The sequence below is a fragment of the Macaca nemestrina genome, chromosome 4 (assembly GCF_043159975.1).
Source record: "Macaca nemestrina isolate mMacNem1 chromosome 4, mMacNem.hap1, whole genome shotgun sequence".
Lineage (NCBI taxonomy): Eukaryota > Metazoa > Chordata > Mammalia > Primates > Cercopithecidae > Macaca > Macaca nemestrina.
In genome coordinates this window covers 20,863,348-20,888,415 of record NC_092128.1, presented here as the reverse complement: position 1 = coordinate 20,888,415, position 25,068 = coordinate 20,863,348, and the positions used below count along the sequence as shown (strand labels likewise).

At 41.0% G+C, this 25,068-nt stretch overlaps 1 protein-coding gene, 1 long non-coding RNA gene, 1 other non-coding gene and 1 pseudogene across 6 annotated transcripts in view; 3 read left to right on the top strand and 1 right to left on the bottom strand.

Annotated features, from left to right (window-relative positions):
• The window catches only part of LOC105471317 (aldo-keto reductase family 1 member D1), a 42,199-nt gene extending 37,297 nt beyond the window's left edge, over positions 1-4,902 (top strand). For both annotated transcript variants that reach the window (XM_011723741.3, XM_011723740.3), the window contains 2 exons: positions 318-400; positions 3,558-4,902. In XM_011723741.3, the coding sequence (XP_011722043.1) occupies positions 318-400; positions 3,558-3,600 (126 nt within the window). In that variant the 3' untranslated portion in view covers positions 3,601-4,902. The remainder of the gene's footprint in view (positions 1-317; positions 401-3,557) is intronic.
• The window catches only part of LOC139362720 (uncharacterized), a 110,465-nt gene that overhangs the window by 79,342 nt on the left and 6,055 nt on the right, over positions 1-25,068 (bottom strand). For both annotated transcript variants that reach the window (XR_011621927.1, XR_011621926.1), the window contains exon 2: positions 2,901-3,109. This is a non-coding gene — a long non-coding RNA (uncharacterized lncRNA). The remainder of the gene's footprint in view (positions 1-2,900; positions 3,110-25,068) is intronic.
• LOC112424878 (small nucleolar RNA U13) lies at positions 7,401-7,503 on the top strand. Its single transcript, XR_003015816.1, has one exon. It is a non-coding gene; the product is annotated as a small nucleolar RNA U13 (small nucleolar RNA).
• LOC105471440 (protein RCC2 pseudogene) lies at positions 7,702-10,581 on the top strand (annotated as a pseudogene). The gene is made up of 3 exons (XR_011621604.1): positions 7,702-7,767; positions 8,559-9,424; positions 9,991-10,581. The product of XR_011621604.1 is annotated as a protein RCC2 pseudogene (transcript).

Sequence of the window (25,068 nt, the reverse complement as noted above, 5' to 3'; positions counted from 1 at the left end):
GTTCAGAATCAAAAGCCCAGCATTTCATACAGAAATAAGAGTTCTTCACATTTGAAATTTTAGGGGATTTCATTAACATTTGTGGTTTCAGAGCATTTGGAATTTCTTGTAAGATGTCCCCAGAAAGACTGTCTCAAAAACAAAGGGCAGATCAGAGTATCCAGCTCCACCTCAGTGGGTAACCCCCCAACACCAGCCTGACTCCTCTTAGACATTTGCAAAGATATTCATACATCTTTCAGAGGCTCTCACTGGTGGTCCCACTTTCTGATCCCAAGCTTGACCTTCAAAAATATCTATTATTTCTGTTATTTCAGATCTTCGACTTTTCTCTCACTGAAGAAGAAATGAAGGACATTGAAGCCTTGAATAAAAATGTCCGCTTTGTGCCATTGCTCATGTAAGTTCTGGGGATCATTAATGGGTACTGGCCAGTGGTACTGAATGGTCATGTGTCAAGCAACAAGGCTTATATGAACCCTGACCTATGTCCATAGCACCAGGGCAAAGCATGGTGGGCCGCATATTCCAAATGTTAACATGCCTGAGGGAAATACATCCACTACAGGCCTTCCACAACCCTACACTCTCACTGAAAAGGAAGGTCCTGGCATCTGTGACATTCCGTGACTTAGGTGAAGCCATGCAGACTAAGGAGTCTGAGGAGAATTAATTTATCATGTACATATGCTAAAACAACAGCAGCACAAATGTTGAAACAACTTATTTATTTATTCCTAAAAATCAAAGTGATGCACCAATTAGGGCAAAATTATAAAAAAAAAAAAATTCTGAGAGGCATGACAATGTTGCAGAAAGAACACTAGATTGAAAAACAAGAACTTAGACTTTCAGATAAATACTTTCTTGCCGATAAGATTTTAGTTTCTAGCTCTACCTATTAGCTGACTTCCCACAAGCAAAACTCGGTATACTCCTCAAAATGTCAAGTTCGGCCAACCAACTGAAGTAGCTCTTTATTCTCTAAATATTACAGGCCCTTAAAAAAAAAATAGTTTGGGCCAGGTGTGGTGGCTCACGCCTGTAATTCCAACACTTTGGGAGAACGAGGTGGGCGGATTGCCTGAGGTTGAGAGTTAGAGACCACCCTGGCCAACACGGAGAAACCCCGTCTCTGCTAAAAATACAAAAATTAGCTGGGTGTGGTGGCACATGCCTGTAATCCCAGCTACTTAGGAGGCTGAGGCAAGAGAATCGCTTGAACTCAGGAGGCAGGGGTTGCAGTGAGCCGAGATCATGCCATTGCATTCCAGCCTGGGCAACAAGAGCAAAACTCCATCTCAAAAAGAAAAAAAAGAATAATTTCTATATATGTGTGTATAGATATACACACACATATACACATATATACTCATATACACACACATGCATTTTTTTCTTCTTAATCATTTTCTATTAATCTTTCAGTTCTTCAAATCACCTGAAGAGTCATCTTCGTCTTGAATCTTTAAGTCAGCATTCAGAAAATGCTAAGATGATTCATATAGTTTGGACACTTACTTTATTGATCCCACTGTTTTTCATGGGCCAGAAAGTACACTGGCTGGATTAATATTGAATTTCTGAATTAATAAAACAGCTTCCTAATGGAAATTTTTCAGGGGGAAAATTGTTTGACATCAAAAGGCACCACCACCCAGCCTCAAGAACAAAAGAGTAAACATAAACACATAAATAACACTTTCCCAGAACTAACAGTTATAGGTTAATTAATAGCTCTTGAAGATAAACGATTTCTATTGAATTGATATTATATCATTAAGTTTAGAAGAGAAGCCAGGTGCAGTGTCTCATACCTATAATTCCAGCACTCTGGGAGGCTAAGATAGGAGAATCACTTGAGGCCCAGAGTTCAACACCAGCCTAGACAACATAGCAAGACCCCATCTCTAAAAAAAATTTAAAAATAAGCCATCGTGGTGGCAAGCACCTGTAGTACTAGCTACTCAGGAGGCTGAGGTGGGAGGATCACTTGAACCCAAGACTTTGAGTGAGCTATGACTACACTCCATCCTGGTAGACAGAGTGACGCCCTGTCTCAAAAAAATACAAAAAACAAACAAAAACAGTATAATCCATCAATGTACTAATTGTTTTACAGACAGTTGGTGACATTATTCATCTTGACATCTGACATATTTAAAAGTCATTATAGCAACTTAGGGGAAAAAATAACTCTTACCAGGAAATAACTAGAAAAATCAGCAAGGTGAGGCCGGGCGCGGTGGCTCACGCCTGTAATCCCAGCACTTTGGGAGGCGGAGGCGGGCGGATCACAAGGTCAGGAGATCGAGACCACGGTGAAACCCCGTCTCTACTAAAAATACAAAAAATTAGCCGGGCGCGGTTGTGAGCGCCTGTAGTCCCAGCTACTCGGGAGGCTGAGGCAGGAGAATGGTGTGAACCCGGGAGGCGGAGCTTGCAGTGAGCCGAGATCGCGCCACTGCACTCCAGCCTGGGCGACAGAGCGAGACTCCGTCTCAAAAAAAAAAAAAAAAAAAAAAAGAAAAATCAGCAAGGTGAAACAAGAATTAGACCCCATTAATCACAAATACTGTATCATTTAGAGATACTGGACCATGATGTTTTTCAGCTTTTATGAAGTTGATTTTTAACATTTGAAAATCTTAATATTTTCCATTTTAATTTACAGTACCTACAGAAAACTAAATCAGGAACACATACATTCCAGACATTTCACAGACCATTTCATCATTGTTATCTAAGAGCTAAATTCACTGCCATCATCATTGTCATAATCATCAAGGAAACTTATTTTGCTACTCATCACGTTTCTAGATCTCAAACTCTAACAGGCAGGAGGTCTAGTGAGAGGGGCAAGTAAAAATGCTAATGAGACTAGGTGTGGTGGCTCATACCTGTAGTCCCAGCACTTTGGGAGGCCGAGACAGAGGGACTGCTTCAGCCCAGGAGTTCAGCTTGGGCAACCGTGGTGGCACATACCTATAATCCCAGCTACTTGGGAGGCTGAGGCAGGAGGCTTGCTTGGGAGCCCAGAAGTTTGAGGTTGCAATGAGCTATGATCATGCCACTGCACTCTGACCTGAGTGACAGAGCGAGATTCCATCTGTAAAAAAAAAAAAAAGAAAAAGAAAAAAGTGCTCATCAACAGAGGGTGACACTGGTAATAAGAGTTTTGAGAAATGCCCATGTAGTGGATTGGAGAAGGAGGCAGCCAGCGTCAAGGGAACAGAAAGGGGGAAGGAGTAGGGAAGAGGTGTGCACACCTGACATGCCTAAGATATGACTCACCTCTGGGGATTCTGTTCTGAGTAAAATGTTGATAAGGTGGCCACTAACCTTCCCTCAACATACTCACATTCAGGAGGCTGTCCAGAGCTTCAGGAAAAGGTGCTAGCTTGAGGGAAAACAAAAGAGGAGAGTAGGTAAGAAACAGTAAAGGAATGAATAGGAGAGAGGGGTAGTGTCAGTGAAATTCTCAAAGGATGCTAGTGAAACATACAGCTGTGCAATTTTTGAGTGAACTTTTTTCTGTGGGGGAATTGTTTTGGCAGGTGGCGCGATCATCCTGAATACCCGTTTCATGATGAATACTGACTGCAGGGAGTTCCTGAACAGATTTTTCACTCCCATGAGTGCCAAGACGGTGCGATGGGTAGTCCCCTGGATGTGAAAATGAAAAGGGTTTTACCATCCTGAGAAAAAATAATGATGGAAATGTGTTTGATGTTTGTGTAGTGTAAGTGACTTTGACTGAGTCATATTGAAGTAAAAATATTAAAATCTGTTGAAATAACTCTTAGGAAATTATCAACTAATTTTTTCAGATCAATATCTTCTACATTCCAGACAGAAAAAAATTAGACTTCGGAAGAAACATCAAAGGCAACATATGACAAGAAGCTCATGAATCTGGGTAGTAGCGTTGGCAATCTGAGTTCTTTAAGGGTTAACAGGACAACAAAGTGCATGTGGCAGTGTGCTGGCAGTGGCCTTGAGGCTTTGGACCATTGGTTATAAAACAGACACAGCCAAGATAAGATCCACACATGCATTATTAACAAGGAAGTGATTTGCTGCACCTTGAGTTGAGAGGGCTACATGTAGAAAAGTCTTAAAATAGAGCTAAATACCACAGTGGTCAACAAAGCCATCATGATGTTGTTGTTTGTTTCCATCCAATGTATGTTTGTTTAGTTTTTATCCAACTTGAAGAATGAAAACTTAACTGGATCTCTCTTGCATCCTTAAAGGGCCTGAGTCTCAACATGGCTGCTGATCCATACTCACACATCTTAACATCAATCTTGCCTACATTGATTATAGAACCACTACTATGTGAAAAGGCTTGAAACAACCAACATACACAAATAAAACCCTGCCTTGTAAAATAGTTCTGAGATGCTATTTTAAAAGAGGGATTTAAAAAGGAAACTTTGGGAGATATATTGAAATAAGGTGCTTTATAACATTACTGTATTTAAGACTTTAACAGTGTTACTTGGATAGCTTATATGAATTTTGAGAAAGTAGCAAGTTCAAAAGAACTCTGGTAATTTTACTGTATGTACAATTTAAACAGTGAATAAGATTATTAGAATTCAGCCATAGAAATATATCTATTTTCAGTTCAACTACAGAAATATATTTTATTCATTCACATTAGGTCACTGTCATAGGATGAGAGAGTTCTTCAAAAATTATGTTTTCCCAAGATCAGTTGCTTATAGATAATGTTCAACGACCTCAAGACATATATTTCTGAGAAATTATCATTTTAAAAAATTTGGTCTATATTGATTGTTTTCACTGATTCCAATATTATTGCTTACAATGGTGACCTCTGGAAAATATTTTGTTCACAAGAAATAATAAAGTATAATGATTTGTTGCATCACATGAATCTCCATTCTGTTTCTAAGGTTGGGGCAGGGGAAGAATAATCTGAAGCCAAATTAAAAGGCCTTTGATTTGATTTAATTCCTGCTGTACATTTAGCATTGGAAAGAGAGGAAAGAAAAGGGGGTGCCACCAGGCATGGTGACTCATGCCTATAATCCCAGCAATTTGAGAGGCCAAGGCGGGTGGATGGCGTGAGCCCAGGAGTTCAAGACCAGCCTGGAACAACATGGTGAAACTCCATCTCTACCAAAAAAAAAAAAAAAAATAGCCAGGAATGGTGGTACACACCTGTGGTCCCAGCTACTCAGGAGGCTGATGTGGGAGGATCACTTGGGTTGGGGGGCAGAGGTTGCAGTGAGCCAAGATTGTGCCACTGTACTCGAGCCTGGGTGACAGAGTGAGATTCTGTCTCAAAAAAACGGAAAGAAGGAAGGAAGGAAGGAAGGAAGGAAGGAAGGAAGGAAGGAAGGAAGGAAGGAAGGAAGGAAGGAAGGAAGGAAGGAAGGAAGGAAGGGAGGGAGAAAAGGAAGGAAGGAAGGAAAAGAAGGAAGGAGGAAAGGAAGGAAGGAAAGAAGGAAGGAAGGAAGGAAGGAAGGAAGGAAGGAAGGAAGGAAGGAAGGAAGGAAGGAAGGAAAGAAGGAAGGAAGGAAGGAAAAGAAGGAAGGAAGGAAGGAAAAGAAGGAAGGAAGGAAGGAGAGAAAAAAAGGGGGTACCATTATGAAAGAGCATAAACTTGAGTCCTGGTCCCTGTTGTCAAAGCCCTTCAAAATATTTTAAGGGTATTAGTGTAGAGGTGAGAATGGAAACAACACCTATCAAAGCATTTTAAAGACAGGCATTGGAAAAGAGTCCCATCATTTATCAGCGAAAAGGTATTTCTAAAAATTGGAGGAGAGGAATCCTCTCTTAGTCATAACAGAGATGGAGGAAAAAAGATCTGGAGACAGAAAGTAGGAAGCTCAGGAAAGAACAACAGCCTGATGGAAGCTTCTGCATGTTCCTTCTCCCTCCACTGCCACCCCTCTCAAGCTTCCCATCTGTTATGGGTTGAACTGTGTCCTCTCAAAATTCATACGTTAAAGCCCAGCCCCCAGTACCTCAGAATGTGATCTTAAATAAAAATAGGGCCAGGTGTGGTGACTCATGCCTGTAATCTCAGCTATTTGAGAGGCTAAGGTGGAAGGATCACTTGAGGCCAGGAGTTTGAGACCATCCTGGTCAACAGAGGGAGACCTTATGTCTATAAACATTTAAAAATTAGCTGGATATGGTTTTGCACACATGGCTGGTTGTGCAGACACATAGCACCCAGCTACTTGGGTGGCTGAGGCAGGAGAACTGTGTGAGCCCAGGAGTTTGAGGCTGAAGTGAGCTGTGATCATGCCACTATACTCTAGCTTGGATAACAAAGCAAGACCTCATCTCTTAAAAATAAATAAAATAGGGTCATTGCATATGTAATTAATTAAGATGAGATCATACTGGGGTAGGGTGGAGTAAGGCAAACCCTAAACCAATAAGACTGTGTCCTCATAAAAAAGGAAATTTGGACACAGACAACACACAGGGTGAATGTCATGTGAAGATGAAAACAGAGATCACGGTGATGCTTCTACAAGGTAAGAAATGACAAAGATTGCCAACAACTACAAGAAACCAGGCAAAAGCCTTGGAACAGATTTCACTTCAGCCCTCAGAGGGAATCAACATTGCCAACACCTTCATCTCAGATGTCTAGGCTTCAGGACTGTGAAACACTACAGTTTTGTTCTTTAAGCCACCCAGTTTGTGGTACTTAGTTACAGCAGCTTTACAAACGAACACACCACCCCTCAGTAAAGATTTCCTGTATCTCCAGCTAACATCAGCTGTAAAAATGTCCTTGCCAAATCAATGCTGTGCTGGGCCCAAGTATTGACAACCAATAATCTTGATCTTTTGGGGACTTTTGCAACCCCAAAGAGATGTTTGTTAACCCAAATCAATTTTTCTTATCAATGGCCTCTGATCAGCTATGTAGAAAGATCCATCAATAGTGATGCAACCTGCCTGAAAAAGGAGAGGAAACCCACGGCATGCCACGCTCACTGGTCCACAGAAACATAGCGGGCTGGAGCGGCAAAGACATCCTGCCCCAGTACACAGAATGTTTCTGGATCTGCAGTGTTTCTTGGTAAAATTGTTTCTTGGCCGGGTGTGATGGCTCACGCTTTTAATCCCAGCACTTTGGGAGGCCGAAGCTGGTGGATCATGTGAGGTCAGGAGTTCAAGACCAGCCTGACCAACATGAGGAAACCCTGTCTCTACTAAGTACAAAAAAAAAATAAATTAGCCAGGCATGGTGGCACTTCCCTGTAATCCCAGCTACTTGGGAGGCTGAGGCAGGAGAATCACTTGGACCTGGGAGTTTGCAGTGAGCCAAGATTGTGCCACTACACTCCAGCCTGGGCAACACAGTGAAATTCCATCTCAAAAAAAAAAAGGAATGTTTCTTGATCTTTTTGTAGTTCATGAGCATGATGACTAAGTGTTCATGTGCATGTGTGAGATGTGCCACCCTCAAACCTTTTATAACATCAGCACATTACCCATACAACATGAAAAAAATGTTTCTTATCCCTGACAGTTCTCCAGTTCTCCAAGAGGGCCTCCCTCAGGCACTGTCATTCCTTCCACAGTAATGACACAGCACCAGGAGAGGCCATCAGAGGGGCACAGGCAATGATCCCATGTCTTCAGCCTTCAACACTTTGAGGTGTGTGCATTCCAAGGTCACCGTCATAGGGACTGACAAAGATGAACAAACTCATATTTCCAAGACTTGGTATTTCTCAGAACTCTCAGAATGTCAGGCTTCTGCTGGTAACTTCAATGTCTGCTTCTTGAATCAGAATCCTCCCTGAATCCGAATAGCAACCTTAATGTTTCTGTCTCTACACATGAAATCCCCAAATTCTCACTTTAGCTTCTTCCACCCTAGTCTCTGCCTCCCACTCATGACAAACAGGACTAATAGGCTTACTCTCTCATCCAAGGGGCATTTTGGTAAAAGACTTTTCTGGTGGGTCATATCTCCTCTGGCAGGAGCTATCCCCCTGACTTCCCTGTTAGAATTCCTCAGGATCTCGGCTTGAGCTCAGGCTACCCTCCCTGGATGTACTAACTGCCTTGAGGCAAAATTCTCCATTTGCACGTCAAGTGCTTGCCTGATTCAGCTCAAAGCAGATCAGACTTTCTTAATAAGGCCACATTCTCTTCTCTCTTTGCCTTCTGCACACCAAGCTTGAACCAAAACTTGGTTCCTTTATGAAGGACTTCACTGAAGGCCACAGGAAGCATCGAGCACAATCTTCTAACCCAGCACCAAAGCCTGAGCCTTGGCAGACACATGGTCCAAGTTCCAAAATGTAAGTTACACTTTAAGTGAATCTGGTGAATGGGCTGGAGCCTTGGTCTGGTGGGGAGTGCGGGGGTTTGCTGGGGAGGAGAGGAAGGGACGGGGGTGTTGGGGGGAAGCCCTCCTATCCGTCTTTTTTTAACAGTTACTCCTCTTCCTTTTTCTCTCTGGTTTCTCATTACTCGAACCAGCAGAGACCAGCCCAAGATGAAGACTGGGCAGTAGCCTGGGAGGAACCGGGCTTTGGTAACCAAAGGGGCCCCAGGCGGCCCGGGAAGCGTGGAGGTCCCAGCCTGACGGCAGGAAGCTCAAGCCGAGCGCTGCGGCAGCTCCATGGGGCCCTGGCGGAGGCAAAGGCACAGCGTGGCTGGCTGCGTATGTGAACAAGGTGCGCGGCGGGGCCACGGTCGTCGCGGAGCCTGAGCACATCAAGGAGCGCATCAGACTTCAAGGGCTGAAGTGCAAGGCAGCAGCTTTTGATTTCGGGGGCAACCAACTGGGACTCGATGGGTGGAAAAGAAGTGCCTAAACAGCAAGCTGCTTACCGCAGTCTCGGTCAGAATTTGTGGGGGCCCCATAGATGTGGGTGCCTGGTGGGGTCCTGGCGCCGACAGCACTCTCGGGTTTGTGTGCTGCGCACAGTATCCTCATCACCGCACAATGGAAGCTGCAGAGCTGGGGTCAAAACGAGAAGGAGCAGCTGGGACCTGCAACACCAAGAGAATGGAAGCCCCCAGACTCACTGAGGGTCTCTGCCAGGAAGTGAGTGTGTAGGAGGCCTGTGGGTGGAACTTCACTTTGGCCTTGCCAGAAACGGGCACTGCGTTTGCGTTTGGGGAGAACACGATAGGGCAGCTGAGCCTCAGCACCCACACAGGAGCATCCCCGGCCCCGCACAGATCATGGACAACGGGCAGCCAATTACTAGAATGGCCAGTGGAAATGAATTCTGTATAATGGGCGGCAAAGGAGACCTCTGTTCCTTCGTGTGCCCTCAATATGGTCAGCTGGGACCCAGGCACAGTGATTAGTGTAAGGCTGCGAGCTGGTGCCGGTGCCACGATGAGTGGCCCACCTTCACTGAGAATGAAAGATGGGCAGATTCTGCCTGTACCAAAGGTGGTTTTGAGACCCCCAGAACAGGGCAGGAACCCCTCCCATTTTCCTTACATGCTGTGCTGACTGAAGCTACATTCAGCCTTGCGGCCACGCAACCACAAACGTTTCCTTTCACAAAAATAGACCAATCAAATCTGAGACAGAGTACTCTGAGCACAAGCATCTGGGCTAACAGTGGGCACTTTGCAAAAGATTCTCCCCAATGCACTTGCCCAGTAATGTCCCAGCCTGTCCTAACCTGGCCTTTGCTTCATTTCAGTAGTAAAATTCACACCCCTGGGTGGAGATTCAAGATGCTAATGAGACATGCATCACATGAAGAAGCATGTCCAGAGACTGCCTAGGTACAACTGCCACCAGACTACCCCAAACATACAATGATGTCACATGGAGGAGCTCCAAAGCAAATGAAACCCCAAACTAACCTGCTGCCAGGGAGCTAGCTGCAGGTCTCTTCCTGTTGCTACCTGCCCTTCTGCTCAAGCTGAGAGCTCCAATAAACTGCCTTGCTCAAGTCCATCTCAGATTCTTGGTCTATTTCTATTTACTAAGGGTCAAGAACCCACCAGCCAGTAACAGTTGTGCAAGTCGCGGCCTGTGATGCTAACCACACATTGATTCTGGACTCCAACAAATGAGTCTTCTCCTGGGGCTTTGGTTGCTATGGTTGGCTGGGCCACTCAGAGCAGAAGGATGAGATGGTCTCCGCTTGGTAAAGTTGGAGTTTGACTTCCTTGGGTGTGGGGCATCCCAGATCCATGTTGGTTACACCTGCTCCTTTGCTGTCTGTGAAGTTGGTAGTCTCTTTTTCTGGGGAGCCCAATATCTCCCGTGAATCTTCCAAGTACCTGAAAGCAGTGCAGGACCTCTGTGGCTGCAGAATCAGGAGGCTGGCTTGTGGGAAGAGCAGCATCATTGTAGCCGCCGATGAGAGCACCATCAGCTGGGGGCTGTAACCAAACTTTAGGTAATTGGGATACAGGGAGCATGAGCCCAAGTCTTCCACTGCAGCCCAAGAGGTGAAGACTCTGGATGGCATCTTTTCAAAGAATGTCTCCAAAGGCTACTCACACTCCTTCGTGACAGTGCGAGATGAAATTGAGACCAGGAAAGAGAAGATCAAGAAACTGCTAGGGCCGGGTGTGGTGGCTCACCTGTAATCTCAACACTTTGGGAGACCGAGGCAGGCGGACCATCTGAGGTCAGGAGTTCGAGACCAGCCTGACTAACATGGTGAAATCCCGTTTCTACTAAAAATACAAAAAAATAGCCAGGCATGGTGGCACATGCCTATAATCCCAGCTAATTGGGAGACTGAGGCAGGAGAATCTCTTGAACCCAGGAGATGGAGGTTGCAATGAGCCGAGATCATGCCATTGCACTCCAGTTTGGGAACAAGAGTGAAACTCGATCTCAAAAAAAAAAAAAAAGAAAGAAACTGCTAGAATACAATCCCTGAACCCTTTGATGTTCCTGGGGACTCCTGCAACTTCACACATCTCCCAGAAGCTATCATTCCTGTGCACTGGGAGGGGAGGTCAGACAAGCAATTTTAAAAAGCAAAAGTTAGCCAAAGGTGTATTTTTGTTAGACTCCCTGGGGTTCCATTTTTACAAGGGATCTAATTGTTAATTATCCTTGTCTGCATACTTTTAAAAGTCTGTTTTTTTCTCTTCATGTTTAAAATATTTGCTCATATTTGGAAAAAATATGAGTTGTTATAAAATAATGGTAAAGACATCCGGACTCCCAGTGACGACCATGTTTCCCATTACACTTCACCCAAATTAACTCAGTCGATTCTAACTTTCAGCAGTGTTCACTTGTTATGCCCCACTTCCATATAGCAATTTTTCCATCAGAATATTATTAGTTCCTAGTAACAGAAATGCAATTCAGACTAGTTTAAGCAGAAATAGTGAATTCAATTTATCACAGAACTGGAAACAAAGAAGTGCAGGGGCAAAGTGGCTGTAAGCAGCTAGAACTCGGACTCAAACTGTGTCTTTGCAACTTGTGGCTGTTTTTCCCCCACTTGGACTAGCCATCTCCAGAGAGCAGGCATGATAGCTCTCAGAAACACTCTCCTTCAACCAGATTAGGAACCTAGAAGAGAGTGAGAGTCTTTGGGAATAGCTCTGTCAAGGAAGTAATCCTGGGAAGAACTCTGATTGGCCAGCATGCATCATGCTGGAACCAATGGTGATGGCCTGGTGCAGACTGAATAGAAAGGCCTGAGACATAAACTCATCCCTGTGCAGAGAAGAAGAAAGAGAGGGATGAGGGAGACAGCGGGAGGGGGAAGGAAAGGCAAGAGGGTAGGAGCGGGTGGAACGAGAGGAGCACTGAGGAGAAAGGAATCATAAAGAACTACAATCTTGCCTGAATCACCAGAAATAGGTTACCCCAAGAAGCAGACAAAATAAGAGATGTCTGCAACAGGGACTTTCAGGGCGGGGAGATAAATAAAATTTAAAAGCTATTGGAACCCCCCAAAACATATTAAGCCGAGTGAGATGTGGCTATGATCTGAGTCACACATGCTTACAACTTCTGTTCTCAGATAGATTAACTCACTTTCTTATTTTTCTTGTTCTGCACAATGACTAGACAGAATTCAACTGCACCACAGATAAATGCCTCCTGCCTTCTTCATTAATGGCCCTGGTCATAGATTCACTTCCCCTTTGCTGACTCACTTTGCTTAGACCTGATGAAAAAAACACATGACTATTACACCCTCTGTAAAAAGTGTTAAATGTCCCCTTCCCAAAAGGAAACACTGCCTATAACCAATCAAATTGCTGTAAGTATGCACCAACTTTGTATAAATAGTGTTGTAATCCCACTAAAATATCTGTCTCTGTCTATATAAATGAAATCTTAAATTCCCTACTTCAAAATGCTGACTCCGTTCCTTTAGAGTTGGTGTTTTTGGGTGGTCCATCCTCACTCTTTGAGCTTGAATAAACTCTCTTTAAATTAGATTCTGAACCTTTTGATTATTTTAGATTGACAGGAGTTTTGGAGTACTAGGATTTAGCTTCCTGCTTCCCTCACTTCAGATTCCCACAAAAATGATAGAGTAGATATCTCTATCCACACTGAAAATTAAGAAGGTTGCTGCCTATCAGAGGGTGTAAATGAGAAGAAACTGTCAAAGTATAATTTTTTTTAAAATCAGGCCGGGCACAGTGGCTCACACCTGTAATCCCAGCACTGTGGAAGGCCAAGGCAGGCGGATCACCTGAGGTTAGGAGTTCAAGACCAGCCTAACCAACGAGGAGAAACCCCACTTCTACTAAAAATACAAAATTAACTGGGCGTGGTGGCACATGCCTATAATCCCAGCTACTCAGGAAGGCTGAGGCAGGAGAATCACTTGAATCCGGGAGGCGGAGGTTGTGGTGAGCCAAGATTGTGCCATTGCACTCCAGCCTGGGCAACAAGCACGAAGCTCCGTCTCAAAATAAATAAATAAATAAATATTAAAAACATGATTCTTATGTAAATACAAAATGAGTACATACCAGTAATTTAATTATCTCATTAATGATGGAAACAGAAAAATGGTAAGAGAACTACCAAGAGAATTGGAGAAAGTAAAATATTTTCAGCAGCTGAAAGAAAGGATGCTTGGATCAAATTGCTCGTTTAGATCAGTTTAGCCTTCTGAAAAGCAATACAACTATATAACTTTTGAGTTTATCTTTTCTACTAGATTTAATAATTTACAACTCTACAATAAAAGATCCATTTGCATTGTTATTGGACAAAAATCATTTTCATCACTACCAGGTTTCTATTAGTTAACAACTACTCTTAAAAAATTGTAAATGACCCTATTAAATGATTCACTCAGCTGATCTGGGAAATCCAAACCCTGCACCTTCCAAAGAAAGGTCTGGCCATTAACCACTTATTGAGGATAACCTCTAAGCCCTTGGAATGTCATTCCTGAGAAGAATGTCTTTACTTATCTGGGGCTTTGGGCCACACTAGACAGTTTATGCTAACAATGTGATTTATTAAGGAGGAGGGGAGGGAGGTGGCTACATGATGTCAGTTTGACTCCAAAGGGCTGGAGACTGAGTAACTAAGGTCAGCTATGTGGGCACTCCAAGCCTATATGACTGACCCCCAATAAAAACCCTGGATCTAGGGCCGGGTGCGGTGGCTCACGCCTGTAATCCCAGCACTTTGGGAGGCCGAGGCGGGTGGATCACAAGGTCAGAAGATCAAGACCATCCTGGCCAACATGGTGAAACTCTGTCTCTACTAAAAATACAAAAAATAAGCCGGGCGTGGTGGCAGGCGCCTGTAGTCCCAGCTACTTGGGAGGCTGAGGCAGAACAGCGTGAACCCAGGAGGCAGAGCTTGCAGTGAGCCGAGATCACGCCACTGCAGTCCAGCCTGGGCGACAGAGCAAGACTCCATCTCAAAATTAAAAAAAAAACAAACCTGGATCTCAAAGTTTAGATAAGTTTCCCTGGTTGACGATACTGCTTATGTGTTGTCACACATCACTGCTGGAAAAATTAAGCACTATCCACACAACTCCACTGAGAGAGAACAAGTAGAAATTTGTGCCTGGTCGCTCTCTTGGACTCTACCATATTCTCCTTTTACCTTGGATAATAAATCTAAATTATTTTTCTATAATAAACCATAACTATGAGTAGAACAGCTTTTCTGAGTTCTGTGGTTCCTTCTAGCAAATTATTGAACCTGAGGGTGATCTTAGGAACCTCATACCACAAATAATTAACAGCAAATCAAAAAAAGTTACAAAGTTTCCCCTGGGGGGAATCAGTCCTTGAGGAAGCCTGCTAGACAATCCCCACAACACTGAAAGTGGACACTGATTTTTCTATCCACTTTCAAATTTTAGATAGTTTTTCTTAATGCATCTTAGAGAAAATACAAAGTTTTGTACTTTAATGAGTTGCGGCAGGAATGCAATAATAGCTGTAATGTCATGATAGGCCCTTACCCACTCACAAATTTGTGGTAACAAAGTACATTGAAAATATACATGAATCACCCTGATGCCCACAGAAAACAGATGACTGTGCACACTGAGCAATACTGAATTCACATCCCTTGATAAAGAATTTTGCCTTCATATTAAACTATTTGTAATTTATTTGTTGTTATGCGTATATATGAGTATATATAAATACATACAATCACAGTAAAGTACATAAAGTACACTAATCTGATATGTACAGCTCAATTTTTTTTTACATATATACACACCTGTATTATTCCATTCTTGCATTGCTATAAAGAAATACCTAAGATGGGGTAATTTGTAAAGAAAAGAGGTTTAATTGGCTCACAGTTCCACAGGCTGTACAGGAAGCATGATGCTGGCATCTGCTCAGCTTCTGGGGAGCCCTCAGGAAACTTATAATCATGGTGGGAGGTGAAGGAGAAGCCGGCTCATCTTACATGGGCCAAGCAGGAGCAAGAGAGTGCAGTGGGGTTTGGGGAGGTGCCACACACTTCTAAACAAACAGATTTCTTTAGAACTCTTATCAAGAGAATAGCACCAAGGGGATGATGCTAAACCATTCATGAAGGATCCACCCCCATGCCCCAATCACCTCCCACCAGGCCCCACCTCCAACACTGGGGATTACAATTAGACATGAGATCTGGGGGGGGGGGACACAGATCCAAACCATATCAACACCCATGCCACTGACACCCAGATCAAGAGATAAAATATTTCCAGCACTCCAGGAGGTTCTCACCTGCTTCTCAATTCATATCCTCCTTCCAGAGAAACCAATATTATGACTTCTCTTATTTGTGACATTTATAACTTTCTTAGCAAATAAACTTCAGCTTTGTTTAGTTCCCAGTGATTGCAAAGTTGCATATCCTGAAGATTATTGGAAAATGACATGAGGGCTAGATTCTGTTAGATCTTTATGCAAAAATAATTTGAGCTTAGTCATGCTTTTATACAAGTAATGTATTTTTGTTTTATTTTTCTCATATATATCAGAAGAAAAGGGCCAGACATGATGTGCATGCCTGTAATCCCAACACTTTGGGAGGCTGAGCCAGGAGAACCACTTGAGGCCAGGAGTTCAAGACCAGCACAACATTGTGAGATCTCACCTACACAAAAGAAGAAGAATCTGAGACTTTGTTTGGATGTTTTGTTTCTTTGCTGCCTTTTTTCTAAACACTTATTTACTAAAGATTTAGACACAAACTTTTTAATTACTATGTTATTAAATAATAAACTAAGACCGGAAACTATAGACATACAATCCCCTAGGTACAGTTATGTAATCTTTTTGTTACTTAATTTAACCTTTATTTTATCACTAAACTTGGCTATATCTCAAATAATTGTTTAAATATTTTTCTTTTTTTTTCTTCAGTTGTTCTTATTGGAGATTTTCTCTGTTTCAGAAATCTCTGCCTAGAATTATTCATGTGTGGCTTAGAATCCATATGTGGCTGTTTTTCCTATTTTTTAGCTTTCTTCAGGTATAATTGACATATAAAAATTATATATGTTCAAGGTATATGTGATATTTTGATATACCTATACATTGTGAAATGATTTGCACAATTAAGCTAATTAACATATCCATCATCTCACATAGTTACTTTTCCTTTGATGTGTGTGTGTGTGTGTGTGTGTGTGTGTGTGTGTGTGTGTGTGTGGTGAGAATACTTAAGATCTATCTTAGCAAATTTCAAGTATACAGTACAGTATTATTAACCATAGTCACCATGCCATACATTAGGTCTCCAGAACTTATTCATCTTCTAACTGCAAGGTTGTATCCTTTGACCAACATCTCCTCATTTCTCTCCTACCTAACCCTGTTACTACCCTTCTATTCTTTGTTTCTATGGGTTCAACTACTTTAGATTCCACATGTAAGTATTCATCTTCTTATATCTGACATTTAATTAGCAAAATCTCCTCCGGATTCATCCATGTTGTTGCAAGAGGCAGGATTTCTTTCTTTGTTAAGGCTGAGTAATAGTTTGTTATAATATGTGTGTGTACGTATACTTGATATATATATCAAGTATAAATGTATATTTGGTCTCTGTCCCTGGTTCCTGGCACACAGCTGCTAAAATCCTTGGAATCTACAAAGTGATATGTCTTTTTGTATGCTAATGAGATGGCTGATCACTGAGTACTCCTAGATAACCACAGGATAGTTGCCAGGGGTGCCAACCATGTGGTTGGAGGGTTGCAACTTTCAGCCCCACCCCCACCTCTAGGAAGGGGAGAGGGTTTGAAGGTTGATTTGGTCATCAAAGACCAATCATACCTACCTAATGAAGTATGTGTGTATTTTTTATATATATATATATATATATATATATGTATGTGTGTGTGTATATATATATGTATGTATGTATGTATAATTTCCTTGTCCATTCACCCACTAACAGACATTTAGTTGTTTCTGTATCTTGGCTATTGTGAATAATGCTGCTGCAATGAACATGGGAGTCCAGATATCCACCTTTTCAAGATCCTAATTTCGGTTCTTTTGGATACACCCAAAAGTGGGATTGCTGCATCATGTGGTAGTTTTATTTTTAATTTTTTGAGCACCCTTTATATTGTTTCCCATAGTGGCTGCACCATTTCACATTCCCACCAATAGTGTACAAGAGTTCCAGTTTCTCCACATTCTTGCCAATACTTGATATCTTTCATGGTTTTGATAATTGCCATTCATTGCTTTTTTCTGTTGAGTATTTGTATATCTTCCATGGAGAAATGTCTGTTCAGGTTATTTGCTCATTTTAAAATCAGGTTGTTTTTCTACTACTGAGTTGTAAGAGTTCCTTACATATTTTGGATATAAACTTCTTTTGGGTTTTCTGGTTTGTGCATATTATATTATGTCTCATTCTGTGGGCTGACTTTTCGTTTTGCTGATTGTTTCCTTTGCTTTGCAGAAACTTTACTTTGATATAATCCTGCCTGCTTATTTTTGCTTTTGTTGCTTGTGCTTTTGGTGTCATTGACAAGACCTCTGTCGTGGAGCTTTTCCTCTATATTTTCTTTTAGGAATTTTATAGTTTTAGGTCTTAACGTTTAAATCTTTAATTAAGTTTGAGTTGATATTTGTGCATGGTGTAAGATAAGAATCCAATTTCATTTTTTTGTTTGTTTTTGAATGTCGATATCCAATTTTCCCAACATCATTCACTGAAGAGACTATTCTCTCTGCATTGTATATTCTTGGCATCTTTGTTGAACATTACTTGATCATATACGTATTCATTTATTTGTTGGTTTCCTATTACATCCCATTGGTTTATGTGTTTGTTTTTATGCTAGTATCATATTGCTTTGGTTACTATCACTTTGTAATGAAATTTGAAATCAGAACACAAAGCCTCCAGTTTTGTTCTTCTTTTTTTTTTTTTTTTTTTTTTTTTTGAGACAGAGTCTCACTGTGTCGCCCAGGGTGGAGTGCAGTGGCTGGATCTCAGCTCACTGCAAGCTCCGCCTCCCGGGTTTTTATGCCATTCTCCTGCCTCAGCCTCCCGAGTAGCCGGGACTACAGGCGCCCACCACCTCGCCCGGCTAGTTTTTTGTATTTTTTTAGTAGAGACGGGGTTTCACCGTGTTGATCAAGATTGCTTTGTCTATTCAGGGTCCCTTGAGGTGCCATATAAATGTTATGATTTTTTTTCTATTTCCATGAAAAATGACATTGGCATTTTCATAGGAATTGCATTAAATCTATAGATTACTTTCAGTAATATAGACAAGTTTCCAATATTGATCCTTCAGATCCATAAACATGAAATATCTTTCTATTTATTTGTGTCTTCTTCAATTTTATTCATTAATTCATTAATGTTTCATAGTTTTCAGTGTACAGATATTTCACCTTTTTGGTTAAATTTATTCCTAATTATTTTATTCCTATTGATGCTATTATAAATGTGACTTTTAAAAAAATTTCTTGTTCAGATAATTTATTGCTAAAGTATAGAAACACAAGTGATTTTTATATGTAGATGCTGTGTCCTAAACTTTACTGAATTCATTTATTAATTCTAACACTTTTGGATAGAATCTTTAGGTTGTTCTATATATAAAATCATGTAATCAGCAAACAGAGACATTTTAACTTCTTTTCTGATTTGGATGACTTTTATTTCTTTATCTTGCCCAATTCCTTTGGCTAGGACTTCAGTACTATGTGGAAAAAAAAAAAGTGGTGAGAGTGAGTGTAATATTGTGATATAATAAAAAATATATATTAGGTCTCTGTCCCTGGTTCCTGGCACACAGCTGGTAAAATCCTTGAAATCTACAAAGCGATATGTCTTTTTGTATGCTAATGAGATGGCTGATCACTGAGTACTCCTCGATCACCTCAGGATAGTTGCCAGGGGTGCCAACCATGTGATTGGAGGGTTGAAACTTTCAGCCCCACCCCCACCTCTAGGGAGGGGAGAGGGGTTGAAGGTTGATTTGGTCATCAAAGGCCAATCGTACCTACCTAATGAAGTCTCCATTAAAAACCTAAAGATGGCTGGGTGCAGTGGTTCATTCCTGTAATCCCAGCACTTTGGGAGGCTGAGGTGGGCAGATCATCTAAGGTCAGGAGTTTAAGACCAGCCTGGCCAACATGGTGAAACTCCATCTCTACTAAAAATACAAAAAGTAGCTGGGCATTGTGGTGCGCGCCTGTAGTCCTAGCTACTTGGGAGGCTGAGGCAGGAAACTCGCTTGAACCCAGGAGGCATAGGTTGCAGTGAGCTGAGATCACACCACTGCACTCCAGCCTGGGCAACAGAGAAGGAACTCTGTCTCAATTAAAAAAAAAAAAAGAAAAGAAAAAAAAACCTAAAAAGACAGGTTTTGGAGAGCTTTCTGGTTGGTGAACACATTTACATACTGGAAGGGTAGTGTACCCCAACTCCATAGGGATGAAAGCTCCTATGCTCAGGACCCTTCCAGACTCCACCCTATGTATTTCTTCATCTGGCTGTTCATTTGTATTTTTTAAAACATCCTTTGTAATAAATAGGTAGATGTAAGTAAAGTATTTCCCTGAGTTTTGTGAGCCACTCTAGCAAATTAATAGATCCCAAGGAGGGGGTCTTGAGAACCCCAATTTAGAGCTGATCGGTCAGAAGCACAGGTCACAACCTGAGGCTTACCATTGACATCTGAAATGGGGGCAGTCTCAAGGGGCTGAGTCCTTAATCTGTGGGATCTGACTCTATCTCTAGGTAGATGGTATCAGAATTGAGTTAAGTTGTAGGACACGCAGTTGGTGTCTGCTGGAGGATGGCTTGGGAGTCTGGTGAAGAGCCCCTACACATTTAGAATTAGAAGTGTTGTGCTGAGGGGTACGTGGGATTAGGAAAAACATTTGGTGTTTCCCATCTCTTAATAGTGGACATCCTTGTCTTCTTCCCAATCTTAGAGAAAAAGTTTTCATCTTTTCACCACTGCATATGATGTTAGCTGTGGGCTGGTAATATATGGCCTTTATTGTGCTGAGGAACATTCCTTTTATACCTAATTTGTTCAGAGTTTTAATCATTAAAGGATGCTGAATTTTGTCAAATGCTTTTTATGCATCAGGAGATGAGATGATTTTTGTCCTTCACTTTGTTAATACAATGTATAACATTTATTGATTTGCATATGTTGAGCCATCCTTGCATCCCAGGCATAAATCCAAGTTGATCATGGTGAATGATCCTTTTAATATGCAATTGAATTTGGTTTGTGAGTCTATTGTTGAAGATTTTTGCATCTATGTTCCTCAGGAATATTGGGCTGTAATTTTTTTTTTTTTTTTTTTTTGTAGTGTTTTTGCCAGGCTTTCATGTCAGGATAATGTTGGCCTCACAAATTGAGTTGGAAAGTGTTCCTTCCTCTTTAATTTTTTGAGAAGTTTGAGAAGTACTAGTATTAATGCTTCCTTAAATGTTGGTAGAATTCAGCAGTGAAGCCATCAGGTTTTAGGCTTTTTTTCTTTTTTCTTTCTTTCTTTCTTTTTTTTGATGGCAGAGTTTTATTAGTGGTTTAATTTTTTTTTTTTTTTTTTTTTGGAGATGGTGTTTCACTCTTTCACCCAGGCAGGAGTACAGTGGTGCGAGCTCGGCTCACTGCAACCTCTGCCTTCCAGTTTCAAGCAATTCTTCTGCCTCAGCCTCCCAAGTAGCTAGGATTACAGGAACCCCCCACCACACCCGGCTAATTTTTGTATTTTTAGTAGAGACGGGGTTTCACCATGTTGGTCAGGCTGGTCTCGAACTCCTGACCTCGTGATTGGCCCACCTCAGCCTCCCAAAGTGCTGGGATTACAGGCGTCAGCCACCACATTGGCTTATTAGTGATTTAAAATTTAATGTCCTTATTTATCTGTCCAAATTTTCTGTTTCTTCATGATTCAGTCTTGTTAGGTTGTATATTTCTAGGAATTTATCTGTTTATTCTAGGTTATCCAACTTGTTGATATACAATTATTCATAGTAGTCTCCTAAGATCCTTGTATTTCTTTCTTTCTTTTTTTTTGACAGAGTCTCACCCTGTTGCCCAGGCTGGAATGCAGTGGTGTGATCTCAGCTCACTGCACCCTCCGCCTCTTAGGTTCAGATTATTCTCATGTATTAGCCTCCTGAGTAGCTGAGACAACAGGCGCACACCACTATACCCAGATAATTTTTGTATTTTTAGCAGAGATGGGGTATCGCCATGTTGGAGAGGCTGATCTCGAACTCCTGACCTTAAGTGATTCACCCACCTTGGCCTGGGCCACTGTGCCCAGCCAATCCTTTGTATTTCTGTGTTACCTGCTGTAATGGCTCTTCTTTGGTTTCTAGTTTGATTTGAGTCATCTCTCTTTTGTCCTTAGTCTAGCTAAAGGTTTGTCAGTTTTGTTTATGTCTTCAAAAAAGTTTTGTTGATCTTTTCTATTGTTTTCCCAGTCTCTTTTTTTTTCCTGTTCTGATCTGTATTATTTCGTTTATTCTACTAACATTGGGCTTAGTTTGTTCTTCTTTTTTGAGTTCCTTAAGGAATAATGTTAGGTTACTTGTTTGAGATCCTTCTTCTTTTTTAATGTAGGTATTTATTGCTATAAACTTCCTTCTTGAAACTGTTTTTACTGCATTCCATACATTTTGTTATGTAAGATTTCCATTTTTGTTTGTCTCGACATATTTTTTCAATTTCTCCTTCAATTTCTTGTTTGACCCATTGGTTGTTCAGGAGCATGATGTTTAATTTCCATATATTTGTGAGTTTCCAGTTTTCCTTCTGTTATTTATTTCTAGTTTCATACTATGGTTGTTGAAAAAGGTAGTTGACATAGTTTCAATTTTTTTATTTTTATAAAATATACAAAAATATACATAAATAGATACATATAATAGATTTTTATAATAAGTATACATAAATATATAAAAAATACATAAATAGAGTCTTGATACATTGACCAGGCTGGTGTCAAACTACTGGCTTCATGTGATCCTCCCATCTCAGCCTCCCAAAACTCTAGAATTACAGACAGGAGCCACCACTCCTGACCACACTGTTTCAATTTTTGAAATTTGTTAAGACTTGTTTTGTGGCCTAATATATGATCTTAGAGAATGTTTTATGTGTGCTTCAGAAGAATGTGTATCCTGCTGCTGCTGTTGGATGGAATGTTCTGTATGTGTCTGTTAGGTCCATTTAGTCTAAAGTATAGTTCAAGTCCAATGTTTCCTTATTGATTTTCTGTCCGGAAGATCTATCCATTGCTGAAAGTGCTATGTTGAAGTCTCCTACTATTATTGTCTTGCTGTCTAATTCTCCCTTCACATCTATTAATATTTTCTTTATGTGTTTATGTTCTCCAATGTTGGGTACAGAATTGTGTGTGTGTGTGTGTGTGTGTGTGTATTATATATTGTTCCATATTACATATTGTTCTATCACCTTGATGAATTGACCTCTTTATCACTATATAATGGCACTGTATGTCTCTTTTCACAGTTTTTGACTTAAAGTCTATTTGTCTGACATAAGTATGGCTACTCCTCTTCTCTTTTGGCTTCCTTTCGTATGGGATATCTTTTTACATCTCTTCACTTTCAGTTCATGTCTATTCTTGAAGCTGAAGTGAGTCTTTTGTAAGCAGCATATAGTTGAGTCTTTTTTCTATCCTTTCAGCCATTGCATGTCTTTTGATCAGTGAGTTTAATTTATTTAATGTAAAGTAATTACTGAAAGTAAGGACTGACTATTTCCATTTTGTTCATTGTTTTTTTGGCTGTTTGGTAGATCCTTTGTTTCTTCCTCTCTTGCTGTCTTTCTTTGTGATATGACGATTTTCTGTAATGGTATCATTCTGTTTTGTATTGCTGTGAAGGGATACCCGAGGCTGAGTAATTTATAAAGAAAAAAGATTTCTTTGGCCACCATTCTGATGTTTGGAAAAGTTCAAGACTGGGCATCTGGTAAGGGCTTCCATTTATGGCAGGAGGTGAAGGGGAGCTGGAATATGCAGAGATCTCATGGCAAGCGAGGACCAGAGGGGGAGGAGCCAGGCTGTGTTTAACAATTAGCTCTCATTAGAACTAACAGAGTGAGAAGACAGTCACCCCCAATGCAGGGCATTAACTTATTCATGAGAGATCTGCCCCCATAATCCAAACATCTCACATTACACCCCACCTCAAACGTTGAAAATCAGATTTCAACATGAGTCCAAATACCACATGCTCTCATTTATAAGTGGGAGCTAAGCTATGGGCACACAAAGGTATACAGAATGGTATAATGGGCATTGGAGACTGAGAAGGAAGAGGGTGGGAGGGGGCTGAGGGATGAAAAACTACCTGTTGGGTACAATGTACACTACTCAGGTGACAGATGCACTAAAATCCTAGACTTCACCACTATCCAATTCACCCACGTAACCAAAAAACACTAGTGCCCCTGAAGCTATTGAAATTTAAAACTTTTTAAAAAATTCAACATGAGGTTTAATGTAGACAAACCATATTTAAACTATAACTAGATATGTTTTTATTCCTTTCTCTTTATCTTTCGTGTATCTATGATCAGTATTTTCTTTGTGATTACCATGAGGCTTACATATAACACCTTATAATTATAACATGCTATTTTAAGCTTATAGTAATTTAAATTTGATCCCCTCCCCAATATTTTATATATATATAATGACATTTAGATAAACTTGAAAAAAATAAATATAATATATATATATACATACACACAAAGTCTTACTCTGTTACCCAGGCTGGAGTGTAATGGCATGATCTTGACTCACTACAGTGTCCACCTCCTGGGTTCAAGCAGTTCTCCAACCTCAGCCTCCTAATTAGCTGGGATTACAGGTGCATGCAATCACACTCTGGTCATTTTTGTATTTTTAGTAGAGATGGGGTGTCACCATGTTGGCCAGGCTGGTCTCAAACTCCTGGCCTCAAATGATCTGACTGCATTGGCCTCCCAGTGTGCTGGGATTACAGGTATGAACCACCACGTCTGGTCAAATTCTGTATTTTTGATGTCACAATTTGCATATTCATCTATGCTAAGAACTGACTCAGATAAGTGGTGGCTTGAGATAAGCCTAGATAGGTAAATAGGACATGACAGAACTTTAGTCTTGTTTTTCTTAGAAGGATATAGAAAGTCATTGAAGCAATGTAGACAAAGGAATAATACTAGAAAAGCCAATACAACATCTTAAACTCATTTTGAGTTCTAACTCTAAGGAATACATTTTGCACAGTTTTATGTATATTAAATGCATTTTTCTTGGTGCAAAGTCATCAAAAGTACATACTAACAGAGCTTTCTTGTATTACATAAACACCTGCCATTTACAATAAACAAGGGAAGTATTAAAATAAGAGACAGAATATGGATTTCTTCAATTTATGTAATCTGTATATAGATATCAAGACACTAATAATCAACCTTAATCATTCTAATAAATTCAAGATATGGAACACAGAGGTGCAGATACACACACAATTTGCAACACTTTTCATCTTCTCAACTAAAATAATCCACATAAAATTTTGGTTATTTATTTATGTTAGAGAAGGGGTCTCACGATGTCATCCAGGCTGGAGTGCAGTAGCACGATTATAGCTCACTGCAGCCTTGAACTCCTGGGCTTATGCAATCCTCCTGCCTCAGCATCCCAAACAGCAGGACTTCAGTTACACACCACAATATCTGGCTAATTTTTTTTTGAGGGGGGCGGGAACGAAGTCTCGCTCTTATTGCCTTGGCTGGAGTGCAATGGCATGATCTCGGCTCACTGCAACCTCCGCCTCCTGGGTTCAAGCGATTCTCCTTTAACTCTCCTCCCAAATAGCTGACCTCCCAAATGGCTGGGATTGCAGGTGCCTGCTACCATGCCCGGCTAATTTTTGTATTTTTTAGTAGAGACAGGGTTTCACCATATTGGCCAGGCTGGTCTTGAACTCCTGACCTCAGGTGATCTGCCCACCTCGGCCTCTGAAAGTGCTGGGATTATAGGTGTGAACCACTGTGCCCAGCCAATATCTGGCTAATTATAAAATTTTTTGTAAAGATAGAGTCTCACTTTATTGACCAGGGTGGTCTCAAACTCCTGGTCTCAAGG